Source organism: Cyprinodon variegatus, unplaced genomic scaffold (genome assembly GCF_000732505.1).
Source record: "Cyprinodon variegatus isolate N-32 unplaced genomic scaffold, C_variegatus-1.0 Scaffold1397, whole genome shotgun sequence".
NCBI lineage: Eukaryota > Metazoa > Chordata > Actinopteri > Cyprinodontiformes > Cyprinodontidae > Cyprinodon > Cyprinodon variegatus.
The window spans coordinates 119,201-131,761 of NW_015151850.1; the positions used below are offsets into that span (position 1 = coordinate 119,201).

Consider the following 12,561-nt stretch of genomic DNA (forward strand, 5'->3'; position numbering starts at 1 on the left):
TGTCCTCTCCTTCCACTGTGCTTTTTTCTCTTTCTTTTTCTACCCAGCTTTGCTTATTTGAATTTTAATGAGCTTTTCACCTTTTTAAGCAGATGGCTTAGGCTGGATTTCTCAACGCGAGCTGGGGTGAGCCTCTCTGTCATGTTTTTGCACAGTTTGTTTCAACGAGTCGAGTCCTTGAGGGGGTTTAGAGCTCTGAGCATGGAAGGCGTCTGTCCTCTCTCTGTTGTCCTCCCTCTCTAATAAAATGAACTTCTTTCTGTTTCTTTCTCCAGAAACAACACAACGGGACTTATTCACATAAACTGAAAACATGTGTGCTCAAAGATATGCAAACCCAAACACGGTCTCTGAGGCAGACAGACCCATGAGTTGGAGGTCAGAATCTGGATATGCCGTGTTCCAGATCTTTTAAAAAAAAAACACATAAAAACCTACAATGTTTTCTTGATTACTGTGAAGGTGTTCATGACTTCCACTTGTTTTGCATCCTATTCTGGTCCAAGAAAATCATTAGCGGTTTGTGTTAATATAACTTTGTAATTTGAATCCAAATTGAATCTGTTTCTGGTTATTAGATTACTTTGAAGTAATGGATAATTTTAGTTACAACGGAATTAGATGCACTTTTTATGCCAGTGAAAAGCAAACTAGAAAAATTGAAATTTAAAAATATCATTTGGATGCATTTAATCTAGAAATCATAAAACAGAGATTAATCAAAACAGAGGCCTGAGCTGTTTTTCCACTACCAAATGTGAAGTAAAACTAAAATTATGCTTTTTTTCCCATATAAATAAAAATCAGAAAATAGTGGTGCACAAAATTTTGCATGAGAGACCTACATTTTCCAGCTGTACAAAGCACCTGCTTCCACATGTTTACTATGTTTCCTACATTGGCCCTGATCTGATGTTCTTTGGTCTGTCATGCTGTTTGTTGTCTAACTAACCTGTCAGTGTAACAACATTAAACTACTTTATTGGCCAAGTCATTTTATTTATAGGCAGCAATAAGGTAAAGCAGTAGAACATATACTGTAGGCATGTTTAACTTTAACATTCCTTTTTTTCAAAGAAAAGGAAAAAAATGAATTTATAATGATTCTGGTCTTTATGTAGAGTCTATTTCATAAAACACACATGAAAACGTTCATTAGTAATATTCAAATTGAAATGTGCTTTTAAAAAAAGTTTGAATTAAACAAACTAGCCCAACAGACACCAAAAAATATTATATCTTTTAGAACCAAGAGTATGAAAAAAAAGTCTACCTGGTAAAGGATGGGAACAAAATGAAGTAATACTGAAAAATTAAAATTTTATCTAAAATGATTTAAAGCAATCAGATGTAAAGATTCTTTTGTCAATGTTTTTCAAATTAACTTTGCCTGCGAGCTGACTTGTGGTATTTGTTTATTCACATACAAACCAGAATCCATCTTATACCACTCCTGCTGAAATCCTTTGAAACCAACCCAAAACAGGCCGGCCTATCACTATGCAGAATTCTGATTTAAGGTGGGATGTTATAGCTGTGACGAAAGCAGCGGAACCCACTGATGAACCAAAATAAACATGGCAGCACAGGAGGGTGCATGCGTAGCTGCTTCTATCAAATCTGCTTTGTCAGAATCCACGATTTTATCTTTGAAGGAGGAACAGAAAGAGCCAACCAGTGTAAGTTGTTAGGGTCTCTTATGGCATATCCTTTTATTTGATTTTTTTACTGTGATTGGCTAAAACCAAACCTTGGAAGGCGGGCACTAGGTGTCGCTCCGCCTAATCAGCTGAAAAGGTTCTGCTGAAAGTTCGTCCTTTTTTCCTGAACCAATTGAAAAGACCTAGATTAATAATGTGCAGAACTAAACCTGAGTGGTTCGCATTATCAGTCTGGCTTGCTAGCTTTTTTAAATGATTTTATTTAAATGTGTTTTGTATGCATGCATGTTTTCCAAAAACTGTGAGATATTTCATGAAGGTGTGAATGTACATCTGTTCTGCCTACCTGCTGGTGCGCTCTCCTGTTTCGGGCAAATTCCTTTGGTGGGCGTCTTTTCCCCCCTCTCCACTCCATCTCCTCTTCCTCTCCCTCCCGCCGCCTCCTCCTCCTCTGGTGTCACCTGGATGCCGATCTCCACCGGCTCTACCACCTTTCTCAGCTCCCCCCGCTGGGCGTAGTGATAAAGGCTTTGCAGACCTCCTCCTCCACCTCCTCGGTCATTCATCTTGTCGAAGCAACCGTTGGGCAGCAGCGGTGTTTGGCACTGCTTCTTCTTGTGCTCGATGAAGAGAAGGATGTCGCCCAGCGGGAAGGTGAGCTGGCACTGGCCGCAGGTCAGCAGGTCGTGATCGACGTGAAGGCCGGGTGGCAGCGTGTGGGCCAAGCTGGGCTCCAGTGTGTGGCCAGGAAGGCCGAGTGGGTGGGGGGGTGACGAGTCAGAGAGCAGAGCGCCATCTTGATGCTCAACCTCCGCTAGAGTTAGGGGGAGAAAACAGATGAGACAAGAAAACATCAGAACAGATTCTGTCACTTCAGAACCATGTAAGATGACATCACCAGGAGGAGGTAAAAAAAGTTATAGAGAATAATCAGATTCTTATGTTTTCTTGAGCAGTGCTGTGCATTCAGACTTCTTCTCAATGTGTTTAATACTCAAGTCCATCAATCATTCCTTCACTCTGCAGAGGCAATCATCAACGTTTATCTGCTCTGCAAACTCATTTTTTATGAGATGCATTTTAGAGCATTTTATTATAAACTGAGAAAAGCTTGGGATTCAGAAGCAGGCTAAGAAATCTGACGATAAGAGGATAAGAATCTTAGGATCTGAGTATCGTGACGAACGGTTTGTACTGAAGCTGAAATCTCGATTGCAATGTAAATTGTACTTGACAATAAAGTTGATTGATTGACTGATTGATCGATTAGTGTTGGTGCTTAAAGCCGACCAGTCGATGACTTCAAAGTCCAAATAGTCTATTAACTATCTTGATCTTCCTCATTATCACCTCAGTCTCAAACAGATTAATCTTCAGCTACGGATCCAGGATCTCCAACTCCTGAAATCTGCTGCTTTTAAACACTCAGGTAATCAACTTTCATTTAGAAATATATTCTGGACTTGATCCTCAGAATATCAGCAGACAGACTGCAGACGAATGCAGGCATGCTTATCTGCTTTCCCCGGCTGCAGGAAGTATCAATGTGTGTGTGAGTGTGTGTGAGCAGGTGCACAGCATCAGAGCTCCGTCAGCCCACAACGCCACTCTTTCTGCATAATAACATGTTTGTCTGCTGCACACATACACCCACACACACACACATGCATTATTATGTTTGTGGCCTGCAGGCTGCAGCCATCTGTCCTCTGAAATGATCAGCCATGTACAGTACAGAGTGTGTTTCCTAATAAACATCGAAGAGAATAAAGCCAGTTAGCTGACCTGGAACAAACCCAGTGCAGACACACACACACACACACACAATGCAGACTCAATTTCATCTGACATGTCAGTTATTGTAGTAATGTGATAAACACCGACAGATGTGAAATAGGCAGCTGCCTTCCTGTGGCTGATCAACTAGATCGGAATATAATTCTTGTAAAACCACAAAAAAAAGATAAAATTTATTCAGATGTTTGGTAGGCCGATAAATCGCTGTGTAACGATACTTTCCGCCACTTTCTGTCGGATGAGACTCGGCATTAAAACAAAACCATAAGTTTTGTTTTGAGTGGGGTTTTTTTTTTTGCTGTTTTTTTTTTTTTTCTTTTGCACGCCAGCATGGCCACCAAACGATGGCGCGAAGGAGGAAGCGAAGCTGTGGCATGATTTACCTAAGGTTTATGTAAGGCAGCGGAGAGAGCTAATAGGATGCAGGGAAAATACAAATGGGCCGATTTTTTTTATCAAAAGCAGAAGCACTGCAGAGTTTAAATGCTCTTTTATTTGTGTGTGTCTTTTTTGTCCCGTGCCAGCCACCATACCTTTGGTTTAGTTTAATATATTGACTATCTATGTTTCAGAGGATGAGGCTTAGCGGAGAGGCTGTAAAGGTACAAGCAAGCTCCATCAATGTTTCCTTTTCCGGAGCAATTATAAGCTCTGTAACAAATCCGCCAGTGTGTTTTATGAAAGCAACAAACTCTAAAACCAAGATTAAATGTTAGTAAAGCCACATATTTTGACACACAAACACAAACTTTCATGTAGAATAATATGAGTTATAAACACTGATTTAGGTTTATTTCTTCCAAGCTTGTTTCATGCCACATGCAGCTGCAGCGGGATGTAGAAACTCTGCAGAGATGAAGATGTTCTCACAGTGCAACATCTATTTTTACTTTGCAACTTGTTAGTTTTACAAAGCAACTGAAGATGAACCTGACCGTGTTTGTGCAGTGTGCAAAATGTGTTATTTGGTTTGCAGGTGTTTTAGGATCAAACCATCATCTCCTCGCTCATCTGTCGCTTCCTGTCTACTGTCAACCATCAAAACCATAGCATGAAAAACAACAAAAAAAAGTAGTTAAATTTACAGTTAAATCAACAAGAAATTTTAGGACAAGAACAGGAAACAGATGATTTTATGTCTCTTCACCTGTGGAAGAATCTTCTCTCTATAAATTAAACTAACTTTGATCCACCACTATTTTTACTGCTATCTCTTTTTCTTGTTTTATTTCTAAGTGTGATAAATTGTATTAATGTGTTATTTCAGTCACATAAAAATGTGACATCTATTGGTATGTTGATTTTGATATAGACTTAGCCAAAAAAAAAAAGACATAAAGAAAGTCAGTTCAAACCCTATTATCTTAGAGTAGTGGGTGTCTCTGCTTTCCGCTCCATTAATATTTTCTTTTTTGCTACAGGAACTATTTTCAAGAGCAAAATGGGTTGTCTTTGTAAGCATGAATAAGTCTAGAAGCCTCTTTCAGACAGCTGGCTTGCAGCTCGCTGTGGCAAGCTGGGGAGCTCTGTGCTATCCAATGCTGTACGTGGTCAGAAAAAAATCAAACTTAGTGGAAAACTATTATTAACTTTTTTTTTTTTTGTCTGTTTTTTGTTGAAACTTTTTATCACTTAGAAGAAAATATGTGCAAAAAAATTCCCTCAAATGTGTAAACTCAAAGCATCTGAACAGAATAAGACTACTTTTGGGATTTAGCGGATGAAATATTAATTCTATAAAAGTGTAAATAGAATTATTCAGTTAAAAACGAAAGAAAATGGGTCTAAATCCTCTAACTAAATGTGCAAAAAATGTGTAATGTTTTTTTTAACTGTAAATAAGACCCACAAGTACAAGGTGTGCAGTTTCTGAAAGTTAAAGAGGCGAATGTGGTCTTATTGCACCGATGTCATCTGATTAAAAACGCACCACACACACCACACACACACTGCTGCAAAGCTGCCAGCCTGATAGCGCCCCCTAGCTCAAACAGAGTGAACATCAACAGAAGGAGCTGCTGAAGCACAACCCATCGACAGTAAACCTCAGCTGAGCACACCAGTACCTTGGTATGCAGGAGTGCGTCTGCGTAAGCGTGTGTTTCAGACATGAGCTCAGACATATATTTATGGACTTTCATGCAGGATTTAAATGTTGCCAAAGCAATAGGAAACTGCACCAGTTTACAAAAATCATTTGTAAAAAAAAAACAAAGCAAAACAAATATCACTTCATGTTGTGGTTTAAATTAATAGGGACACACATCTCACACGTTCAGCTGCTGTTTGAGTGACCCTGAACTGAACTGGTGCGTTTATCAGAATCCGTTTTGCAGGAGTGCATTTTCATTTGTGGCATTTTAAAGGCTCCTCTCCGCATCTAACAAAGACTTCAGCCCCAGCGGGGTGCACGGCTATTTGACAAGCCGAAGGGAAACATGCATCTCAAGTGGGCGACTGCAATTTACACGGAGCACGTGCGTGCGCGCGTGCGTAATGAAGGCTCTCGTCCTGTTTGCGCCTCTTCACACTCTATCAGCTTCCTTGGAGGACAGTCTGGTTTTCTTTCTTGCTTTTTTTTTCTTTTTTTTTTTCTTTTTTAGTTCCCCGTATATAAAATAAAGCAAACCAAATATTTTCTGAATTTCAGTATTTTAATTTATTTTATTTTATTTTATTTTTATGTTTCCGAGAAACAAACTCTGTGTATTACCTTTTTTTACTCCGGTTTTATTTTTGCGTGATGTGAAATTGTGCAGAGCATTTGTTGGAGACGATAAACATGCAAATTATTCCTCAGATTTATTCATCAGTTAGTTCCAGGACCAATTCTTTAGTTGGTTTAAAAATAAAAGGCTGTCACGCGTCAAGGTGGAAAAAAAACTCGTTTAGTAAAGCATCCTCTATCTAAGCGCTTTATAGACAAACTTTATTTTTAAAGTTCAGCTTCAATTCTCCACACAATCTTTCCTAATGCAGTATTCAGACAGAAGATTAGCATTCTTTGTGATTTATAAGATTTTGAGTAAAAAGCTGCGAATTCAAACCCACATCTGATGGATTTTGACGCATGGGAGCTCAAGAGGAATAATGTGTTTTGTTTTTTTCAGGGGGGTGTATATAGACATCCTCCATCTCACTTAATATGCCTCATGCACATGCAGGAATGGCGAGTAAGGAAGTCCAGGGACTTCTCTGACACATAAATTACAAAGCGTTACACCTTTCAGTGGCCTGAAGGTGGATAAATCACAGGCGTCCGACTGACCTGCACCCTGAGGAACTGTGCAAACAGGAAGCTCACTTATAAACTTGTAATCCTTCGTTCCACCTGGCTTGATACATCACATCCCTCTTTTCAGTTCTCCGAGAACCAATAGAGCGCACCAAGTGATGCTCCGCAGGCCTCTGAGAGAGCTGCAGCGAAAAGTTGCGTCTCTTTCAGAAAACAGTTTAAAATCAAACATCCTGTTAAAATCAGGTTGTTTTTTTTTCTGTGCATGCTGTTTTTAGAACAGCAAGGTTGCGGAGTTCACCTGGATTCCTTATTAAGTGCTAAAAGTTTGTTAAATCACTTCAGCTCCATCAGTGCTTTTTACCTGTCAGGACGCATCAGCCGGAAAACTGATCCAAGGCCAGGCTGAGATATTTAAGACCCAACAGCCCAAACCATCAAAAGACCCAAGGATAAAACGGTATAGGTCTAAGGTTTAATTTGAGGAATTAAAATGTCACTTTAGATCAAATAACAAATATGTGTAAAATTTCTTGGAGGAGGAATATTAATTCTGTGGATACAATTCAATTAATATGTTTCCATTAAAAGATAACTGTTGAATTCCTGATTTTGCTTTTTTACTTATTAAAGGCCCGCGTTTTTATTTTGTACTAAATAATTGAAGTCGGGTAAAACTTGCAGGTAAGTGGAACATTTGTTTTAAAACCACCTTGATTAGACATAGGGAAAATCTAATTTAAACAGCGAGGTATCAGTGTAACTTTAATTAACTCTTTTTCAGACAGTGTTTTTTTTTTCTTGTTGTTTATTTTTTGTTTGTTTGTAAAGCTATGTTAGTTAATTCTGTTTTAACCTAAAACTCGTCAAGCATGGTGCTTCAGTTAGACAATAAAACAAGAAACTGTACCAAAGTGCCTGTAGCCTGCGCATAAAAAGAAAAAATAAAAGTACCTGGTAGACTAAACAGCCTGTTTATCTAAAGTTTATCTATGTTTCTCAGTTTAATCGAGCGAAAGTTCAAACCCAGCGAGGAGCGCAGCACCAATCTCTACTCGGGACGGACCTCAGTCTCCTCCGTGCGCGGCTCCTCCAGCTGCGCATATTTTTCTCTTTGGGCTCCATAGACAGTGTGTTATTCACACACAAAGCAAATAAAATAAGCATGTTTAATAAAATAAACGATTAGGCCTACTTCTAAATTAATGGAATAAAGTAAACTATCTTTCTAGAGACTCTTCGGAAAACTTTCTGCACCAAATCTGAAAATCTGTATTTTTAATGCGCACAGAAAAGAAAAGAAAAACACCGAAATGGGATAATATGAGATGTGAGCGACTTACGCGTTATTTCTCTCTGGGACAGGTGCTGCGGGTTCCCCTGCTTGCGTCGGGACATCGCCCTGGCATTTACATTGGCATCGCCCGGAGAGCTACTCAGAAAAGGTCGGCTCTCCTCCTCCTTCTCCTCCGTCTTCTTCTCTTCCTGCGTCTGCCGCTGCTCTGAACGGCCAAACTGGCCCCAAAAATCACTGGTCACCCCCAGCTGACCGCTTCGCTCCGGCCCCAGGTGCGGCCCGCGGACTGACCCCTGCGCGGTGTATCTGTCCTGGGTGGGCAGCGGCTGTTGCGCTCTGCGGTCACCGGCCGTGGCGCAGCGCTGGGCGCCGGGGCGCTCGCTCAGAGCTCGGTGCCAAAGTGGTTGCGCGCCTCCCTTCTTGGAGCGCAAAGGGAGGGGGGGGAACAATCGGACTCTTTCCTCTGTCGCTTTCACACCATCCCCTCAAAGGAGCGCGGAAAAGAGAAAAAAAAAAAAGAGCGGAGCGCAAAAGCTTTGGAGTCACCTCCTGATGGACTGTCCCTGTTTGTGTCCACTCTCCGGACACTGGACACTACTCAGTCTTGAGGAGTGACGCGTGTGGCTGGACTTCGGCTGACGCGTGCAAAACAGGAATCCAGTTCTGTTCTCGCCAAGTGGTGGGCACCTTCAGCGCTGCACTCAGCACCGGCCTCTCAACACTTTAACTCTTGCAGTCAGAGCCCGGCACTGGTCCGAGGACGGTCTGTCACCTTCTTTTTCTCTTTGTGCTCGCGGAGGAGTCTCGCGTCCCCCCGGCGCGCGCGCGTGGCTCTGCGTGGCTCTGTGCGGCTCTCTGGCTTCTACGGTGGGAGAAAACTCAAGTTCAAGTGCGGACGTGACGTTCAGTCTGCGGTGAGAAGGGAGAGTGGAGACTGAAGAGCACTGGGGGCGACTAGTGGTAGCTTTCACACACATTCACACACACTTACACACACTTACACACACACACTCGGGCATGTGTCGTGCACGGCAGCAGTGGCCACAGTCGCTCAAGTCATCTCCGCGCCGCAGAAGCGTCGCTGCGTAAACCGGATTCCTCTTTCTTTTTCTTTTCTTTTTTTTTCTATTGTTGGAGAAGTGACCCGAAGTGCTTCCACATCTGCTCGGACACTGTGCACGAACACTGTGATTGGAGCGCTTTTCTTAATTAATCACCATTTAAATCACCTGCAAAGGTTAAAATACATACTTTTCTTTCCATAATAAAAATCAGCTAAAAAAGAAAAAAAAAAGATTATTTATACTGCAGGTGTGCAGCTATAAAAGTAACTAAATACAACCGAACACTGCTCCGCTTTTATTTAGTTATCAATGTGTAACTAATATTAATTATCCAACTGCAATAGCTATTTATTATCTATACTTTCCAACTTCAGAATGAACGTGAGATGTCTTTTGCTCCTCAGCTGTTTTCTTTGGTCACAAGAAAAAAAATATATAATTTACACTCATATTGAAATAATATAAGAAGACCATGCGTTTTTCAAATTTAATAAAGGTTGATTGTAATGATGTACCGTCGTCGGAGAGTTAGAAATAAATTAATTTAGGTGGAGATGTGCGTTAACGTGGCAGCTTTGTGACCTCGCGGTGTCAAATCAGCTTCAGAGGGAAATGAACATCTAGAGGTGTGAATTTAAGAGTGAGACCCTGTTATTCACGCGTTAAACTGTATAAATTTTTATTTTCTCCTTTAATGGCTTTCAGATAGAGAGCTTTAAACGCGGCTGGAAGCTGCAGCGCTCGTCGCTGGCACCAACTCTGGCACCCATCATCACACTTCCCTTCAGGGTGAGACGCCAAAAGCTTGAGGAACATCGTGGATGTTTCTTTTTTTTTTGTATTAGATTATAACCCTAAGAGCAGATCTATGATGCTGTGGTCGCGTAGACTGACCAGATGAAAAATAAAAACCCTTTTCCTCACATTTTTTTTGCTTTCTCTGTACAGAACATTAATACTACAGCAGGCCTGAAGTTTATTCTCATCCATCACAGCTTCATAACCTGACTAAGCTCCTGAAATCGTTTCTGTAAAAAGAAGGAAAACTCCAAACAGTCCTGATTTCTGCAGCAAATGAACAGAATACCATAGCTGTATCAATGGAAGTGATCAAACATTTTAAAGTGTCACAGTGCATAAGGTCATATAGAGGATTTAAGGCATTTACTGCTTTTATACATAAAGATAAATTAATCTATTTTCTTATATTTTATTATTATTATAATCAACTTCTTTAGAGCACAGAATTTCTTCACTTCGGGTCAACATCAGCATCAGCATCATGGGCTTCTTGTCCTTGCAACCTGATTGGCTCATTAGTCAGATGGGCGACAGGTGCATCATTCCGCTTCCTTACTGGACGTTTTTCCAGAGGTGATTTCTCACTTAAAGGCCATCAGTGTGAGTTATGGCGTCCTGCTTCCACCACTCAGCTCATTTACATATATATGTCTGCTCGTGTTTGTTTTTATGTTAATGCTAAATAATTCCTTTCTCGGTTTTTTTTTTTTTTCTTCGCATCGTCTCATGTGGTTAAATTTTAATTAGAGGGACGTGGAGGTGTCCTTTGGAGTTTTAAGATCACTTTGTTGGCAACTGTTCACCGCTAAACTGTTAATATTGATGTTTACGAGTGGAGATGCAGGCTGGCAGATTAAACTTGATGCGCTGAGAAACAAATGTGCAGTTTAAGAGGATTTGAGCTGTGAGAGGAATGTTTGATGTGTGTTTTTTACTCTTTCTTCTGACACTTTTCAGCCAATCAGCAGCCCTTTGTTATGACAGAGACATCCTCCTGAACAATAGCCTTTTAAACATCCTTTATGTGTTTAGTTTCTTTTTTTTAAATGAAAGCCATCCACTAAAAGTGCATAACAAGATATTTTAATGCTGAAATATTAGACACAAAATCATTGTGAAATACGTGCCTATTAATTAAATATGCATTTAACTTAAATGTGTTATTTGTTTTTAATTAAATATCATTTTTTTTTATATTCACACAGTTTCTCCATATGAAGCTAAAGGCGTGCTTTTTAACAGCAGTAATCACATCTTATTGTCAGCTTTATCCATTAAGGAGACTATATGCTTCTCTGATCCTGTCTATGGTGATGAAAAGCAGAAAAGAAAAGCTTGAGGTGAAGTGATGAGCTCCGAAAGATGACCCTCGGAGCGGAGACCAGCGATGCAACAGCACCCTCTGTTGGTCATTTATTGCCATGAGCAATAAATAAACCTTCAGCAGAAGTGTCTTCTATCTGCTCTTCTGGAAACTTTAGAAATAGATGGAGAATGGCGTGAAAAAAAAAAAGTTAATTAAAGAATAATATTTATTGCAAATAATTATGGGCTGTAAAACCCTATTTTAGTTCACTGACCTCTGCTCACATTTGCTTCTGCATGATCATTCCTATACAAGTGAATTTTTATTACGGTTATTCTGGACTTCATTTGGCCATTGAAATATCTTTATATTTATTTTTCCATTTGCCATTCTGTGCGGATTTGCTGCTGTGCAAGAGACCATAGTCATGCTGATGACTGAATTGGTGACAAATTTTATTTGTAGGGCTGCAATGCCAGACTATAGGATCGTTTTTTACATAAGGAAGTTCACAAGTGATTCAATTACAATACTGGAAGGTGTTCGGGTACTTTGCAGGAAGACAAAAAGATTTAAATAGATCCAACACTTACCTCAGTACTTGCAAAGAAGTTTCTGTGTTAATCTGTTGAATTTCTCATCACAGCGTACCATGGATTGTGACTAAAGACCTATGGTCTTATAAGTCTAGAGGACGCATGCTTCATTTCCTTGAAACTTTGCAAACCTTAATTCTGTTACCATTTATTGCTTTCAAATAAAGCATATATGTTCAATCTTGTTCTTGTTCTAATATAATTTTTAGCACTATGCTAACTAACTGGACCATTTAGTTTAGATTGAGCAAGATGTTTTCTCTAATTTCTCTGAGCATTGTCCAGTTTAATCTTTATGCCTTAGAGGAATATCAGCTGTCTCATTTTTTTTACTTGTCTTTTATATTTCTCACTAAAACTTCCTTACAACAGATTGATGGGCAGCTCGGATGATAGTGTGTGCAGATACACCTGCACACGCCAATGATCAGCTAAACAGTTGTCAACTGGTTTCAGCATTGAACCCTGTGGAACACCATATGCTATTATCTTAAATTGTGATTCTCTATGTTGGTTTATATGCACTGAAGCCCATTTTTCAATTACATTTTTAACCAGTCAATTTTACATTTTTACACCACCTGGCTACAGCTTCACCTCTTCAATCCTGTGGAAGCAGCAAAGAGGTCATGAATTAGTGTGAAGTGAATAAAAGCCAGCTGTGAATGTCTCTGTTCTAAGAAGAGAGTGTTGGAGGGCCAGCAGAGGAGCGCAGAAGCCCTTAAGCACAATTACAGATATCAAAGTTGGAATTATTCCGTTTAAAGGGAAAAATGCTAATCACTGATTTATTTAGAGCAAGTT

General features: G+C 40.0%; 1 protein-coding gene across 1 annotated transcript in view; it reads right to left on the reverse strand.

Annotated features, from left to right (window-relative positions):
• bcl11b (B-cell CLL/lymphoma 11B) overlaps positions 1–9,009 on the reverse strand; it is a 41,424-nt gene extending 32,415 nt beyond the window's left edge. Inside the window, exons 1-2 of the mRNA XM_015402793.1 lie at positions 8,037–9,009; positions 2,008–2,475 (exon numbers count right to left, since the gene is read on the reverse strand). Coding sequence (XP_015258279.1) covers positions 2,008–2,475; positions 8,037–8,091 — 523 coding nt within the window. The 5' untranslated portion in view covers positions 8,092–9,009. The remainder of the gene's footprint in view (positions 1–2,007; positions 2,476–8,036) is intronic.
• Between the last annotated feature and the right edge of the window lie 3,552 nt (positions 9,010–12,561).